Source organism: Poecilia formosa, unplaced genomic scaffold (assembly GCF_000485575.1).
Source record: "Poecilia formosa unplaced genomic scaffold, Poecilia_formosa-5.1.2 Scaffold78, whole genome shotgun sequence".
Taxonomy (NCBI): Eukaryota; Metazoa; Chordata; class Actinopteri; order Cyprinodontiformes; family Poeciliidae; genus Poecilia; species Poecilia formosa.
The window spans coordinates 158,095-174,310 of record NW_006800017.1 but is presented as its reverse complement, the minus strand read 5'-3'; the positions used below and the strand labels follow the sequence as shown (position 1 = coordinate 174,310).

The following is a 16,216-nucleotide window of genomic DNA, read 5'->3' as shown; positions in this document are numbered from 1 at the left end:
TGAAACGTATATTTAATCAAAAACATGTATTTTGTTTCTCATCTATCACTAGGATCAGGTTAGTCCGCTTGTGGACGCCACCTTGTGGTTATTGGCATAACTCCAACACTTCCTTGGAAAAGAAAAGAAAGAAAAAGGAGTGCCTCTTTTAGTTTCAGACGTTACGTAAAGTGAAACTACGTCACGGCGTACGTCTTCCACGAGGACATACGTTAGTTCCGGGAGACGCGTTGGCAATTTCCTAAACACATTCCAGTTCCCTCAGTCAGTAGCAGAGGCCCGTACCGGGAGAAGGACTGCGTCTCGTTGTATATTTTACCGGCTGAACGGAGTATTGTTGAGAAAGAGGACCAGACAACGGGTTGATATGAGCAGGTAAGGATTTAAGTGTGATTTATTATTGTCAATTCTTGGCCTGTTCGTTCAACGTTCTCCGGTGCTGTCGTTTTGTGAACGTTACCAAGATAAAAGCTCACATTTCGACTGTACTCCTTAGCTTTTACATTTAATTTAGTCTCAGTCCGCTGTATGTGGAACCTTCTGGTGTCTTTAAACACAGGACTGCTTCAGTCTAAACGTAGGGTATCAGATATCGACATGTTTAAATTAGCGACCTCTTCTCTGCTTGGCTAAATAACTTTTCTTAGATAATATACGGTCAGTATGATTCGTTTTAAATGAATACTGGTCGTTGGTTTTACGTTCAGAATCTGTTAATGTTTGGAGTCCCCCCCCCCCCCCCCCCCTTACGTTCAGAATCTGTTAATGTTTGGAGTCCCCCCCCCACCCCTAATACCCAGTTCACAAAAGATGCTAATTTAAGGCAGCAATCTAGCAGAATATATTAAGCATTACTCAAAGATTTGAGGTGTAATATCACCACCACACCCTTTAAACCTTCAAGGAGTGATGCTATTCCGTGCAGATTAAAGCAATAAGACTGAATAAACATTAATGGAAAAGAGTTTTTGTAATACTGATCTCATCAACTTCCGAGGTTCTATTAAATATGGAGTCATCATTCTTAAAGCATAAGCTTGGATGGTGGTAGAGGACTTTCCCTTTTAGTCCTTGTTTTGTCATGACAAAGAAGGAGGGTGAAATTATCATCCCTCCTAATGCAGGTTCCCTCCTGTCCTTATTCTTAACCTGTTACATGATCGGGCTTGACCTCTTCTGCTGGTGTGTTATGTTACCTGTACACTCTGTGTTGACAACAAGGCATTGCCGATCTGAAAAGGCTGCCTCTGTACTTCTCAATGTGCCATTGACTATCCAGTTTTCTACAAGGCTTCAGCCTGTTACCATGGCAGCTCTTGATTGTCACATGTATTTGGGAGACACAGAATCCCCTTGACATTTTTTTGGTACTTTCCTGGATAGCCGATAAGTCTCCCCCTATCACATGATGCACCCAACTTGTTTTGTCAGTGGTATTTTGGGAAAACCATCCAGTTTTCCACTGTTTTGATTTGTGAAGCTGCATACTAACACATGTTGTCAGTCAGTCAGTTGCTGATGAGGCCACCTCACAGGAATGTTTCAACGGAAGAGCAGTCGCCCACCCGCTGAGTGGAGAAAATCACACATCCTCTTTAGTCTAATCTAAGCCAGAGACTAAATCTATAGTCCCACAAAACCCAAAAGCAGTTGCAAATATTCTTAAATTTTCCTGAAAACATTCTATTTTTATTTATTTATTTTCAATTCTGCATGGATTATGGTAGCAGCTGTGTGCTATTGTGCTGCTCTTGCAAACACAACAGCGGATTTAACACATAAAACATCTGTTTAACATTAACTACTCTTTATTTGGATGTTTTCTGGGAACTGGTTGTCTAAAGTTGAACAGCAAGCCTTATAGAGGTGTAAATACAAAGTCCTCTTTTATTTAGCAAATGGCACATTATTTAGCACATTTATACACTTAAACACACGTTGTTGTTTTTTAAACCAATGAAGCATTCCTTCATTAAGAACTAGCTGGCATAATTCAAATTCAAATTCAAAAATACTGAACATACTGGCCATATCGTGACATGGTCAGACGTACCTGGAATTATTTCTCATTTTGGACCTCAAAAATGTGTTGTTTTCCATTCAGGTGGAAAATTTAAAAACTGGATTTCATTGGTTGCTCTGACTTGAGATAAGAAGGGAATGCGTCATACTTGTTTCGACATGCCAAAGAACACAAAAGATTAAATATTTACTGCCAGACGAGGGTAACCTGCTTGTGTTAAAGTGTTTTTATTTTTTTCTTATTTTACCAGTCAGTGTATTAAGAATGTCTTTTTTTTTTGTTCTTAGGTTGCCCTGACATGGACACAGAGATGATTCCTAAATTTTCATCAAAGGATGAGGAGGTTGATTATTGGAAAACTCAAGCCCTGAAATATAAGAAAAGGTAGGTTGTGCTCCTGTGACTTCATACCTTGTGTCATATATTTTATATGTCGGTTGTAAACAGTAAGTTGATATTTTTAGCGTTCTGTTTTTATGCGTGACCTTGAGCTGCACGTTTCGTTTTGTTCTCAGCGTTTTGTGTGTGTAATTACAGAATAATGTTTTTGCTCAATAAGCTCATCTTGCAGCAACATAACTGTGCTCATTTTGTAGCTGGCAGCAGTTCCCCTGTATTAGCACAAAAAATAAAAGCCTACCTCAGTTGAGAAATGCTTGTGGGTTTCAGCGCAGAGCGACTGGGACGAGCCCAAAAAAGGCAAATGACTTGCCGGGGCCCTTATGACATAACAAACCGCAAACCTGCTGACCAATTCAAGAGGAAATGACAAAAGCTTTGACTGCTTTAGCAAACGCCACAAGCCTTTCTGGGGTCTGCAGCTGTGCTGCGTAAATCTTTTTAAACCCTGCTTGTTTCATACATGAAGCTGAGAGTGAAAGGTTGCATATAAAGGGTTAAAGACATGGTGGTTTTCTGAGAAATTCCTGCAGTGGGTATATGCGGGGAAAACATCAAGCCACGGAAAAACTAACTTCAAGTAGGTGGCTTGTTGCACGTGTTTCAAGCATGTGTTTTCTCAGGCGGACTTTAACACCAACCTATCAGCAGCTGCAGCTTGCGTTGTTAATAAATTACCTTTTTTGAAATGTTTAACTTCCCATGTTTTGCTTTGCTACATTTGACACTTGTATGAAATAGTAACTTCTTGTAGAATTTGCACATTGAGAGTGTAGTTTTAAATCGACTGCCTGGCGCTGGGCCCGTTGGAGATCCCATGTTCTGACGTCACAAGGCTCTCTGACATTGGCATGCGTGGAACGACCACGCACAGAAACTGATTCATGGATTCCAGCTCTCTCTGAGAGTATTATCTCAGTGCAAGTCAGCTGAACTCACCGTGGCATTAGGTACAGTGTCATCTGATCAGGAAAAAGGTTATGTAAGAATGAGCTTTTCGGTTCCAGCTTTGGTTGTTAATACAAATGTACCTTTTTTTTAATATATTATACAAGTAGCACGCTTACGTTAATTCAGCAAGGCTGAGATGGGATTGATGTGGTATAGTTAAATCACGAGTGAAAGTTGAGCCTTTTTCAGGTCTATTTCTGTCAAAGCTCCAGGAACATGCATGAGCTAAACTCTTCCTGCAGAACAATAGCCTGGCCGTTTTCTAGAACCATTCAGCTCTGTAAAGCTGAATGGTTCCAGTGTTGATCCGTAATGCAGATGTGAAACAATGACAGTTGTTTTTTTGTTGTTTTTTTTTCCTCCCTCTTCTCTGTGTTTGTATCATTTAGTTGCCAAGATGCTCAAGAGGAGCTGCAGGAGTTCCAGGAGGGGAGCCGGGAACTGGAGGCCGAACTGGAGGCTCAGCTCAGTCAGACTGAACACCGCCTTCGAGATCTACAAGCTGAAAACGAGAGACTGAAGAACGAGTCCTCCAACCTAAAGGTAAACCGCTAGATTAGAAAATGATGACATTCTTTTAGAAATCTCACAGAAGTAAATATCTGACACAAAGAAAGCCCTTTCAAATCAAAGTTCTGCAACACAGACAACCACAAGTCCTTCATTATGGAAAATGTCCTTTCACATCATACAAGTTGCCGTGTTTGCTCAAAATATTTCTGTGGTCAGATGCCTCTGACCCTAAAATAAAGAATGTTTGTTCACACTAACGTCTACGTAACGGTCATGCGTTGTGACAATAAATTAATGAATGACTTGGCAGTCAAACAATTCAACACTGGAATGCAAATCGGGGTTTTTCACCCTCAAAAAAACCAAGTTGAAAACAGCTGTTGATCATTTTGAATGGATCTTGTGGGGTGAAAAAAAAGGCAAACGTTTGCTACACGCTGTCTTATAATTTAGTTAAATACATATACAAGATGCAGAGAGAAACATCAGTCTGCTTTTGAGAAACTCTTGTTTTTTAAAACAAACATTTTATAGTCAGGACAAGATTTTAAAGATTTATCCAGGAAAATAAATAATAAATTGCATAAAAGTAAAAAAAAAAAAAACAATCAGAATTTGCTAAAATAGGAACCTGGAAGGTCATAGGTGCATCTCCAGTTGGGACACCAAGCAGAGTTACTTGAGTCATCTGATCTGCTTCCTAGGACAGAGTTTAGAAAGCATGTTATGTAATCCTGTGGCAAGGCTTAATTGGATGTCAGGATAAAGTAGAAGGAAATAGGAAGGACGAGTCTCGTTCTAAATCAGAGCGGGCCTGAGTGCCGAGTTCTGATCGTTGCCAGCTGTATTTATGTGCACACAATGAGAAATTCACCATCAACACTTTGTGGTTAAACATGTGAGCCCATGTGCCACACCTAACTCTAAAAAGGAACACTGCAAATGAACCGGAGAAGGTATGAATGATTCCTTCCTGTCTTTGTGCGTCAGGGGCCATAGTAAAGGCACGCAGCAGTGCCTCTAATTACACGTAACCTAGCGCAGGAAGTGGGGCCAGGGGTCTCCCGTGGGAACAAAGGGGCCTTTTGACAGTGAAATAACACCAAAGAACATCTCTACTGTCTTGTGACTCGCCTCGTTTCCTGTGCTGTTGTTTGTGACCATCAACCAAATGCATAAAATAGTATTTTCAAACAGTGCGCTTTTGTGCTCCAGGTTCTCTACATCGGCTCACTCCCGGGGCGTTTTCTTCTCTTTATTCTATCTGTTGTCAGGAAAAACTAGAGATGCAGTATGCTCAGAGTTACAAACAGATTTCCATGCTGGAGGACGACCTGAGCCAGACCCGGAGCATAAAGGAGCAGCTACACAAATACGTACGAGAACTGGAACAAGCCAATGACGACTTGGAGAGAGCCAAAAGGTCCGAATGAGAATAATGCATTAAGACACATTTAGACTGTTAGATTCTCTGCTGTGTTCACGAAACAAGCCGCATTTCTGACTTTAGGGCAACCATAGTGTCTCTGGAGGACTTTGAGAGCCGTTTGAACCAGGCCATCGAAAGAAATGCTTTCCTTGAGAGCGAGCTGGACGAGAAGGAGTCGCTCCTTGTGTCAGTGCAGCGGCTGAAAGACGAAGCCAGAGGTAAGGAAGAAACCTTTTCTTTTTTTTTAGATTGGGCTTGTACTGTTTGTGGCATTTTGGATGAGAATTTTATTAGTCACACTTCAATCTCCTGCAGATCTGCGACAGGAGCTGGCAGTACGAGAGCGGAGCACTGACAGGATGTCGGCACCGAGCTCGCCAACGTCAGATATAGACAAGACTGATTCTGCAGTCCAGGCCTCTTTATCCCTCCCTGCAACGCCTGTAGGGAAGAGTATAGAGCATGCATTCATCAGCCAAAAGGGTAAGGGTTGTTCCCACTCTTATTTCTGCATATATTTAAAAAATATATATATTTTCATTAATTTAATCTTTTTACTGTAGGACTGACCAATGGTTGCAGCGGCTCAGCTCTAACACCTTCTGCCAGGATCTCAGCTCTTAATATAGTTGGAGACCTTCTGAGAAAAGTTGGGGTAAGTTTTATTTATTTCATTATAAATGTATAGCTGATTTACTCCTTTTGCATCTCTCTGTGAGAGTTTAGAGACAGGTTCAAAAGTGCAAACTGGTCCTTTGAAATTGCTTGGCTTTCTAATTTTGAAAGAAGGCAAAAATAGCATCAACACATCTCTGTCTGGCCACAGAGCAATGACGCATTATGCACGCACTTAGAAGAAGGTCAACACAGAGGGCAAATAAATTAACATTTTTGAAAACTTGAGCTTTATGCGAGCACAACTTTCACTCTTCCAGTGAGATCTGTTCAAAATAGTTATATAAATTTAGTTCAATAAACGTAACTGATAAATTTACTCTGTGACAAAGATTTGCTTGTATTATGCAACATGGGTGATTTTACAAGTTTTATCTTAAACCAGTGGATTTTCTCTGCAAATGTATAATTATCCTTCCTTTTCCAACCTGGAGAGTCATTTATTGATTTAGAAACATTTTGTCTCGTCGGATGAGACAAAATGTTTAATTTAATAAATTAAAACAGCCTACTGTATCTCTTTGATTATTTCTGCAACTGTATCGATGCAAAAATAGGTGCAGTAGGGGCTCCAGCATGCTGGGCCTGGTGGCTGTGTTGCTGTCTGTATATATTTGGTGCAGAAATAATGTGGCAAAGGAGGAGCAAAACTATTGCTACAAAAAAATCAAGATATAAAATTCTACGTCTCATTGTTTTAATTTGTGGTTAAGTCACAAGCTTTACTTTTAAGGCTAAATTCAGCTTTTTTTCCCCCTGTTTTGTCATTAGGCTTTGGAGACCAAACTTGCAGCTTGTAGGAACATTGCCAAAGATCAGGCAGCGCGAAAAAAATACTCCACAGACGTCGGCACAATCCTCAACAGCAACCCTACAAAGTTCCCACACCCTCTGCACACGGCCTACTTTGAAACAAGGTAAAGCCTCTCTTGTAGGTTTGGTTCTGCTACGTCTTAATTCACACCCGCTAACAAAGTTCATGTCCTGTTCTCATGTGCAGCACTGTTAATGGACTGGACCCGAGCTCCATGGCAACCAACAGAGCCATCCCTCCTCCAGGCATGCTGCCTTTAAGTGTGTGAGGACCCAATATGCCACTCAAACCTCCGCTCAAAGCCCATCCAACACAACATGGCTACAAATAGGACTCATGAGCGGCTGTATGTGCGCGCGTGTGTGTGTGCGCGTGTGTGTGTGTGATTGAGTGAAAGAGCATTGGCTGGGTGAGGGAATGCATGACTGAATTTGACAGATGCACGAGAGAAGTTAAATAAACTTGCCTCCAGGTTGCAGCTCGGAGTGCAGCTGGGTAGCCATGCTCCTACCTGATCCCTGCATGTGCCTACAGCAGAGCTCTTCAGTGCTTGTTTGCTCCATTGATGTCACTGTTCGCGCTGCAGCACTAACTCAACGGCTCTAACGAACTTCTTCTTGACAAAGAGGCCCTCAACCGACCACAGCTTCTTTTTGATTTTTTTTCTTCATGTATTTTCTCCTGAATTGCACAGTTGAACTAATTTATTTTTTGAATGTTTAATATTTAAAAAAAAAAAAAAAAGGGAAATGCTTATTCTAGCCGGTTTGTTTTGTATGCTTTGAAATGCATTTTTCTTGTTTGCTGCTTTTTTTTTTTTTTTTTTTGCATGTCTACTTATGGTTGCAGGAGTGCGGGTCGGCCCTGCGCTGAGCAGACAGACCGAAGTGAATGTTGATTGTCCAAAGTTATGTAGCGCAGTAGTTGCCATGTTTTCTGTTGGGTGAAGCGTTCTTCTGCCGCCCTGAGTTGTTTTCTTTTTTTCTACTTATAATTTGAAGAAAACAGTTTTGTCTTTATTATGTTATGACATGAATTTGGCCCCAAAACACTCACCACCTGGAAAGGATTGTCAAAGCCAAACAAAATATTGAAAAATCTTCCTGACAGTTTAAGTTTTACTGAAGCAAATCTAAATTCAATGGATCTTTTCAGGGTTTTGTGCAGTGCAGCACAGATTCTGTTTTTCACTAATATTAATTTGGTATTAACTTTTTTGGTTTTTTGTTTTGGTCTTGGCAGCTTTATTAGGCCCGAGCAGCTAAGCACTGCGAAGGCCTATTATTATTCTAATTGACTTTGTATCCATTTTTCTTCTTGCAGCTCACATTTTTAAACCCTTAGTAGCCTGAAGTATAATTTAAAGGTTAGTTGTTGTTTGTATTTACGAGATCTCAGTTTACATGAGAGCCTGTTACTGAAGCCACTTCAGCGAGTTTGTACAGTGGTATTTATAGATGGTGAAAATTTGCTTACCTGTATATACAGACATTTGGCATTAAAGTCCTATTTATTTCAGATTCTGTATGGCATGTGTTGAGATAACAAGTTTTACTTTTGTACAGTGGTTACAGCCATTGTAATATGCTATTAAATTTTCAATTGTTAAAGTAAATAAAGATTGAGATAATAAATATGTCTATGGTCTTGGTGAAATGAAAGCATATTGTTTTTTTTGTTGTTTTTTTAAAGAAACCTATTATTATCTAAAACTTTAACTTATCACACCTTTTGATAATCTAAAAACATGTCTAAAAAGTTGCTTGTTTAAAATAATTTATTGAAAGTTATGCAGTTAGGCCTGTCGCGATAAACGATAAATCAATTAATCACACGATAAATTAAACCTATCGACATGTAGCCCAAAATAATGGCTACAACTCCAGTTAACTAATTTTTAAATCGGGCATTAATCAATGCTTTACTAGAATCTACCTGTGACGCATATGGCTAGAGTCAGCCTAAGTCCTGACTGAATGAAAAATCATTATAACCTATTTATGTCACTTTAACGAAGAGCAGCTAAAAAGTTACCAGGTTTATCAACTACGTAGCAGTTTGGCTCCAACTCCTCCACTTGTCCTTTCTATATTCTTTGCATGAAATGTTGAATAAATATTAATGTTTCCACATATCATCTCCAATGTCTGCTGGACTTCGGGTTGCGCCGTGTCAGCTGTTTGGTATTCCCCTCCATAATTTCCCCTCAGAAATCAGGAGGAGAATCCGCGCTTTCTGATTGGCTACCTGTCACATTCAGCGTTAAGCTCCCAGTCGGGAAAAACCCCTGATTTAGATCGGAGCGGCCACGACGACCTAAATCACACTACATGATGATCGGTTACGAAATCACCAGCGACAATCTTAGATCGGCCAACGTTCTAAGATTGTCGTAAGGGAAAAATGGGGGCAAAAAAATCGTGTAGTGTGAACTTTTGCATTAGGGTTAGGGGTTAGGGTTTAAATCTAGTGATTACTGAAGGGCAATATAGTATACAGACTTCATAATCTGGACTCTTTTGGTTGAATGCAGTATTTATTTCCACTTTGGCTTTATACTGTTTACTTTTTATTCAAGTACGTTTTTTGTTAATGGAGACTGAGAATCCATTTTATTTTTGTTTTTGGTTGTTTTGTTTATTTAGTTTATCAGTTCCAGTGTTATGTGTTCTTTTGAAAATAAAGTGCATCTATCTATGGCAGGAAATAGTATGCATCATTACGTCATTTCCATTAAATCAGTGTCAGAAGGTCTTGAAACAATATTATCGCTTATCGCAATAATTTTTTTAGACAATTAATCACTCAGTAAAATTTGTTATTGTGACAGGCCTATATACAGTTGATGCTCATTTTAAGATGTATGGCGGGACAATTAAAAACTGAATCATTCATGTGCTTCTTTTTTTTCCTTTTTTTTTAAAGCTTAATATTGTTCCCCAGGTCAAGAATAAATCAACAGGCTGCTTTATTATTTCAGCACAATTTAAAATAAGGCATAAATTATTCAGATACATAAATTAGTTTCAGTCTTTACTCATTTTACAATGACTTTCTGTAAAAGATAAAATAAAATAAAAAATCAAAGACCCAATTTCTTCTCCATTTCCTTCTTTAATATGTTCTTCTTGATCTAGAGAAACAAACAAACAAAAAAAAAGTTTAGCTTTACTACTCAAGCATGAATTATGTTATATTGGCTACATTTGTAAATAATGGCATTAAAACAGCTCTCCTACCTTCCCAGAGACAGTTAGTGGGTAACTGTCTACAAACATCACATAGTGTGGAATCTTAAAGTGAGAAATCTAAAAGAAAAAAAACAAACAATTAAATAATTAAAAATCATTTTGGTCTGTTTGGATGTACAGTATGTCCATCTTTTCTTACCTTCCCTGTGCAGAAATCTCTTATCTCCTCCACAGTGGAAGTCTGGCCCTCCCTCAGCCTGACGCAGGCGCACACCTGCTCACCCAGCCTCTCGTCTTTCACTCCAACCACCTGGGAAGCCGAGCGTCTCTTTAGTTGTGCTGTAGTTTGCGCTAAAAATAAAATATTTAGCGCAAACAGCTCACCCTCGGGGAGTTTTGAAATCTCACCTGCACCTCCAGAACTTTTGGATGCTTGTGGAGAAATTGTTCCACCTCAGCGGGGTAAATGTTCTCCCCTCCCCGAATGATCATGTCCTTCATGCGTCCCTCGATGTAGCAGTACCCCAGACTGTTCAGGCTGGCTGTGTCGCTGCACGGAAGAAGTAACTCACTCATAACTTTAAAATTATTACAAAAAAAAACCATCTCTAAATTTAAAAACTCATCTTACCCAGTCCTATACCAGCGATCCTCAGAGATGACCTCTCTGGTTTTCTGAGGATCGTCCCAGTACCCGAGCATCACACAGTAACCTCTGGTCATCAGCTCCCCGGAGGCCCCCAAAGGGACAATCTGGCCCGAGTTGGGGTCCACTATCTTGGCCTTGAGACACACATTTTGGCACCTTGTTAGAGTGTCAAAAAGCTCAGGGTTTGAGCAGCTGCACCGTTTCTTTGCACCAAAAAGGTCCTCCAGGATTTCCTTCTACCCATATTCCAAAACATTCTTGTTGTTCTCCAAAATTTGCCCTTAGATGATTATTTGCATGCAAGGTTTTCTCTTTATTGATGGACTGGTGACCTGTACAGGGTGTGAGGATTGAGTAGGAACTTAACTGGATGGATGCAAAGGAAAGCATACCTCAGTGTGAGGCATGATACACCCGACAGTGTTCATCTTCAGATCATCATTGTCTTGAGGGAACCCCAGGAACGTAAGAGGGCTGTTTTCAGTAGTTCCGTATAAAATCTGTAAAAAGATTAACTTCATCTACTCTCAGGAGCTCTTTGACTGTCACACATTAAAACAATTAAATCCTCACAGTTATTTCTTTCATGTTCATGTTTGATATGAGCCGCCTCAGGATCTCAGGGGGGCACGGAGAGCCTCCTATGAGCCCTAAAGCAAAGACAATACATCACTCCAAATTCAACAAAACCAACTAATCTTGACTTTTTAAGTCTCTTACCAGCTTCGACTGATGACAGGTCATACTTGTGTAAATCACGACTGAGCAAGTCAGTGTACATTGTGGGAGTGCCATAGACAAAATTGCACCTAAAGCGGAGGAAGGTATGATCAGCAATCATTGAGAGTTCTTGCTACTGGACGCACTATGGACTCTGAGGAGCACACTTTTCATTCTGGATGGCCTCTAAATTGGCAGAGCTGTTGTATGCAGAAGAAGGGAACACGAGCGTGATGCCATGAACTGCCATGCTCATCCCTCCAATCACGGAGCCGAAGCAGTGGTACATAGGCACAGGCACACACACTCGCACCTGAGGCTGATTGTCAATAATAAACACAGTTATTCAAATCAAAATGTGTGGTTTACATACACCAGACAAGTGTGGACTCACTCTGCGATCGTAGCCCATACGGAGGCCCAAGTAATATGCATTATTTACAATATTGTTGTGGGAAAGAGTGGCTCCCTTTGGTTTCCCAGTGGTACCCTAGTGCCAGTGAAGCAAGAGAAACGTGCGTCTAGGTAAATATGTCTCGATATGCTATCACATCGCTGCATGTGAAAGGTTTCGTAATGCAGTTTTACTGAAGTGAACTGGATGTTGATGGGATCGTCAAAGGACAGCTGGCTCTGCAGGTCCGACAGCTGCTTGCAGTGCCGACTCTCCGCTGCCTGCATCACGTCGTCCACGTGCAGCATCCCTGGCTGCCTGTTGTCGGTCACAATGATCATACGCAGCTCTGGCACCCTGGAAGATCCAGAAACAGATTCTTTGAGCTGCTGACAGGATTAATATGATTATACATTTTAAATAACTAGGGCAAGATGTCCAACATCCGACTCTGGGGCCGTTTAAATAATTTAGTGTGGCCTATGACAGCAGTTCAGAAATTATAAGAATTTGGCTCCCTGGAAAAGTGAATCGGACTCGATGCAACATGCTGGGTTTCCTTTCAATAACTAATTGAACATGCTGATATGCTTCACACCTAGAATCAGTTGGAATGCATATATGATTGAACTCAAATTATTATTTTCATAATCTGCCTTGATACAACTTTTGTTGTAAATTAGCACTACATACATAAACTGATTTGATCTGAATTGAATGAAATTGAATTGATGAATGCACCATTTATTTATGCTGTTGCTAGAAATTGTTGAAAACAACCTGGAAAAAAAAAAAGATAAATGCCTTTTTAATATTAAGGCAACTTTGCAAGACTCTTTTGTTTATGTTTCAAATCCACAAGGGTTTTCCAAGTTCTATTCAAATATTTTGCTGCTTAATTTAATTAAAATATTGCTTTTTGAGCTAGCTGATAGGCTAAACAAACATCATTTTTAATTTGGGGGAAAAAAAAAATGCAAACCAATTTATGACCCAAAATACTTTTGACTTGACAAGTTTGTAAAAAGTTTGGACATTGTAGATCCTGTACATCCCTAAATATCAACAGTGGAAGGACCATAACGTAAAATAACGTTTGATTGTGTCAAACCTGGAGCTTTTGATTGTACTGGGTGGCATCGACTCGATTCCTGGACAAATCTCCCGCAGCATCTCGCAAAAGTTCTGGCTTTTAAAGCTGGTTGGACACAACACTGCTTTACACTGCACCTACGTACAGCAAATCTCGGTTCTAATATCAATTAGAAATTATTTGTTTAAAAGAAAAATCACTCTGCACGTCTTTTTTTTTGTCTTTACCTTTTGCAGTGTAAACGCCAATTCGTCTACTTGATAGGCTGGGTTCAGTGACACCTGTAGGCACAGCAACAAGGTTTGTCAGGGTGGAAAATTTAAACAGCAAACAACTTCAACACATTAGAAACGAAGAGCGAGGGCACAAGTTTGAATCTGTTGCCTTTTCATTTTTATTCCGCATGGTCTGAATTATACAACCAAGTAATGGCGTCGGACTGTTGTAGACATCAGACAGCTTCTGGATATTTAACCAAGTAAAGTACATTTAGGTTTTATTCCACTGTCTTGTCTTTCTCCTGCAAACATCACGTTAGTCAAAGATCAAAGTCATTTAACTGAATGTTTAAAAAAGAAAATTGTTGACTTAGGTGATCAGTTGTTCTTTGAGTGTTTATCTGGTTAGAGGTGCATCATGGTGTCTGCTTTCCTGGCTCTCTCCTCCACTCATCATTTTCCTCTTTCTATCATACACGCTCAAAAGATTCCCGCAACTGCATTAGATACCCTGCAGTAAAAATAGATTCTGCAGTTTTTTGTTTTTTTTTCAAAACGCCGTGTTGACTTTTTCAGGGAGAGATTGTGCTAAAGATAGATGATAAGAACTGGCTGGGAGCGGATATCAAGGACGTTGTTTTAAACCGGGGGGGGAAGTACAAGATAACATTCTGTTCTTAATGTTTGCAGAAGGAAACGTTACCTGTTGTGAATTTTACTAAATGTTTTTAAGAAAAAGTTTTATAGCTTCTTCATAGGCGTCACTTTTGGTGTTGAATATAATTATTTATTATTAATGCAACGTGGTCCAAATAAATAAAATCAAACAAAAAAAATGAATAAACAATGCAACTAGAATTATGTTTGTGGTTTTTAAAACTTGTGGTAAGGAACAGCTTCCAATGTGATTTTTATCTATTTATTCATTTGACCAAATATCAGTGTACATGTATGTCCATTTTTGAGTTTGCATGTTTCATTTTGTTTGGAGGAAATCCACAATAAATTCAAAGCTGTGCCTAACATTTTTTAAATTAATTGAATATGTGTTCAGAGTTATAATGAATCAGTAAAATTAATAAACTGCTGTCGGGATTTCTAAATATCTGAATAAAATTGCATTTTATGGGAAAATGTCATATGTGGAAAATGATAACCTGGTAAACTTCCAGCAGCACAACTCTCCCCGTAAGTCACTGAAAGGTTCAACGTCCATCTGACTTGTAAATACAGACAGATTCTACACTGACCAGGATAATTCCGGTCTTAGCTGAAGCAAACTGGAAAAGGATCCATTCGTATATGTTGGGAGCCCAAATCCCCAGTCGATCGCCTTTCGTCAAGCCCAGAGCAAGCAGGCCAGCAGCAGCCGTGTCCACCTTGTCAGGAAGAAATGGTAGAAAGTGGGTTGACTGCATGCAAGATTTAGAAAACCTAATCAAAACGGGTTAAATCTGAAACCCACATCTGTCTGGAACTCAGCAAAGGTTTTCCTGATGCCGTCCTGTAGAAACACCACGGCTTCGCGGTCAGGATAGCGTCGGACCGTAGCTTCCAGGCTCTGACTTACAGTCAGGGGAAGCAAGGAATAGGAAGAGGTGCCGTGGACGTAGCTGGTGGTCAGGGATGGTTTGTGAGGTGGACTGTCTACATGGAGAGACCTGGCAAAGATCAAATTCACAAATGTGTGCCTTGTCATTTCAGGGTTTTGACTGACTGCAGCTTTAAAGATTTTTTTTTAAGCAAATCAAACTTGGGGAAATTTGCAGGAAACTGATTCCTTAATTTGCATGACTACAAAAAAAAATCTGCTATTAATTATCTTACCTGATGGGCAGAAATCACAAGTTTTCTGTTTGCAAATGCAACATTTCTGACACATTCTGGCATGACAGAACTTAAACACCACTCAACAACCTGATATGCTGTTAAACCCAAAACACTATTTATTATCATTATTTTTTTTATATATATTTAAGAGTAACTTACCGAAGCAAAACCGTCCCTCCCGGTTTCCACGCCCTGCCATCCAAACGTCGGAAACCGTAAGCGCAGCAGAGCCTGAGCAGTGGGGAAGAAATCTGTGCAGACATGGCCTTCAGACGCCACAGCCAGCTGGATGTGAATGCAGTCAGGGTCCGTCTGAGCAGCAGAGTGTTCTCTGCAACGCTGCTGGTTCACTCTGGTTTGATTTAATTACAGCATGTGTAATAATTAACTTATATTCTCAGTCACTGCATAAGTACACACTTGAAAAGATAACAAACTCCTTTTTTTAAAAAAAATAAATAAAAATAAAAAATTGATTTCACATTACCAGCATCTTTCAACCAGATATTTGTTCATCAAAATCATTTTCCAACAACAAATAAATATTGTTGTAAACAATATTGTCAGTTTAACCCTTTTTGGAGAAGATTAAGCAGGTACCAAACTCTGAAAGAAAACAGTCTCGTTTGCAAAGAAAATATTGAAATATCCACATCAGTTTTGAAATATGATGTTCCTTAAAACTTTTGGAGTTTAAGAAAGGAATCGGCCCAGAAAATGTGGCGAACTGATATGTTGGTCAGAATATTTTCTTTTAATAAACAGCAAATATTTACTGTGAGCTAATAAGAAGCTAACACAACAGGAGTAACCATCTCTAGAGTTTTTCTAATTTTGTCTCGTTTAGGAATGTGTTTATGTTTTGTTTGTATGTTGACTTGCGTAGACCTCGATCAGTAGACGGCGACTTTTCAAACACTGGGTGTTCTGTTTACAAGACATTTCTTGTTGGTTGTTTGTACTTTAGAAAATTGTTTATTTTCTTTTTTTTTTTTTAAATTAGGTTCTGAAACATGAATCTGAAACAGACCATGCTTCACAGCGAGCCGTCAACTCTCTGGCCTTTGCTCAGAGGATCATGTTTAACAACTTTGAGATAAGAAGTGATGCTATTTCTGCAACGTTTAGTCATAGAAATGAACAAGTTGGCATTTTAAGTTCATGCTCCTACGTACAACGTGCATCTATCTGCTATGTCCATCGCATAACCAATGAGCCCAACATGTAAGTTATTCTACAGAGGAAGGAAGCCACACATGCATGGGGGAGATCATGCAAACTGTGCACACGAGGCCCCCCGCTGGAATTTGAACCAGG

At 39.7% G+C, this 16,216-nt stretch overlaps 2 protein-coding genes across 3 annotated transcripts; one reads left to right on the top strand and one right to left on the bottom strand.

The window, feature by feature from the left end:
- The first annotated feature begins 45 nt into the window (after positions 1–45).
- ndel1b (nudE neurodevelopment protein 1-like 1b) lies at positions 46–7,549 on the top strand. 2 transcript variants are annotated; one of them, XM_007556284.2, is made up of 9 exons: positions 46–375; positions 2,311–2,407; positions 3,763–3,916; positions 5,161–5,309; positions 5,397–5,533; positions 5,631–5,798; positions 5,879–5,970; positions 6,762–6,907; positions 6,991–7,549. In XM_007556284.2, the coding sequence occupies exons 2-9, from the start codon at positions 2,322–2,324 to the stop codon at positions 7,070–7,072; spliced, it is 1,014 nt and encodes a 337-aa protein (XP_007556346.1). In that variant the 5' UTR covers positions 46–375; positions 2,311–2,321; the 3' UTR covers positions 7,073–7,549. The 2 variants fall into 2 exon arrangements, with proteins under 2 accessions (XP_007556346.1, XP_016529008.1); XM_016673522.1 differs by lacking the exon at positions 46–375 and adding an exon at positions 2,082–2,225.
- Positions 7,550–9,754: 2,205 nt separating this feature from the next.
- LOC103140919 (acyl-CoA synthetase family member 2, mitochondrial) lies at positions 9,755–15,302 on the bottom strand. The gene is made up of 16 exons (XM_007556283.2): positions 15,059–15,302; positions 14,535–14,730; positions 14,320–14,448; positions 13,079–13,132; positions 12,870–12,988; positions 11,953–12,115; positions 11,759–11,854; positions 11,532–11,683; positions 11,365–11,453; positions 11,218–11,294; positions 11,037–11,144; positions 10,627–10,778; positions 10,404–10,545; positions 10,195–10,305; positions 10,044–10,112; positions 9,755–9,937 (listed from the first exon to the last, which is right to left on the bottom strand). Exons 1-16 carry the CDS (start codon positions 15,160–15,162, stop codon positions 9,887–9,889), a joined length of 1,812 nt encoding a protein of 603 aa, XP_007556345.1. The 5' UTR covers positions 15,163–15,302; the 3' UTR covers positions 9,755–9,886.
- Between the last annotated feature and the right edge of the window lie 914 nt (positions 15,303–16,216).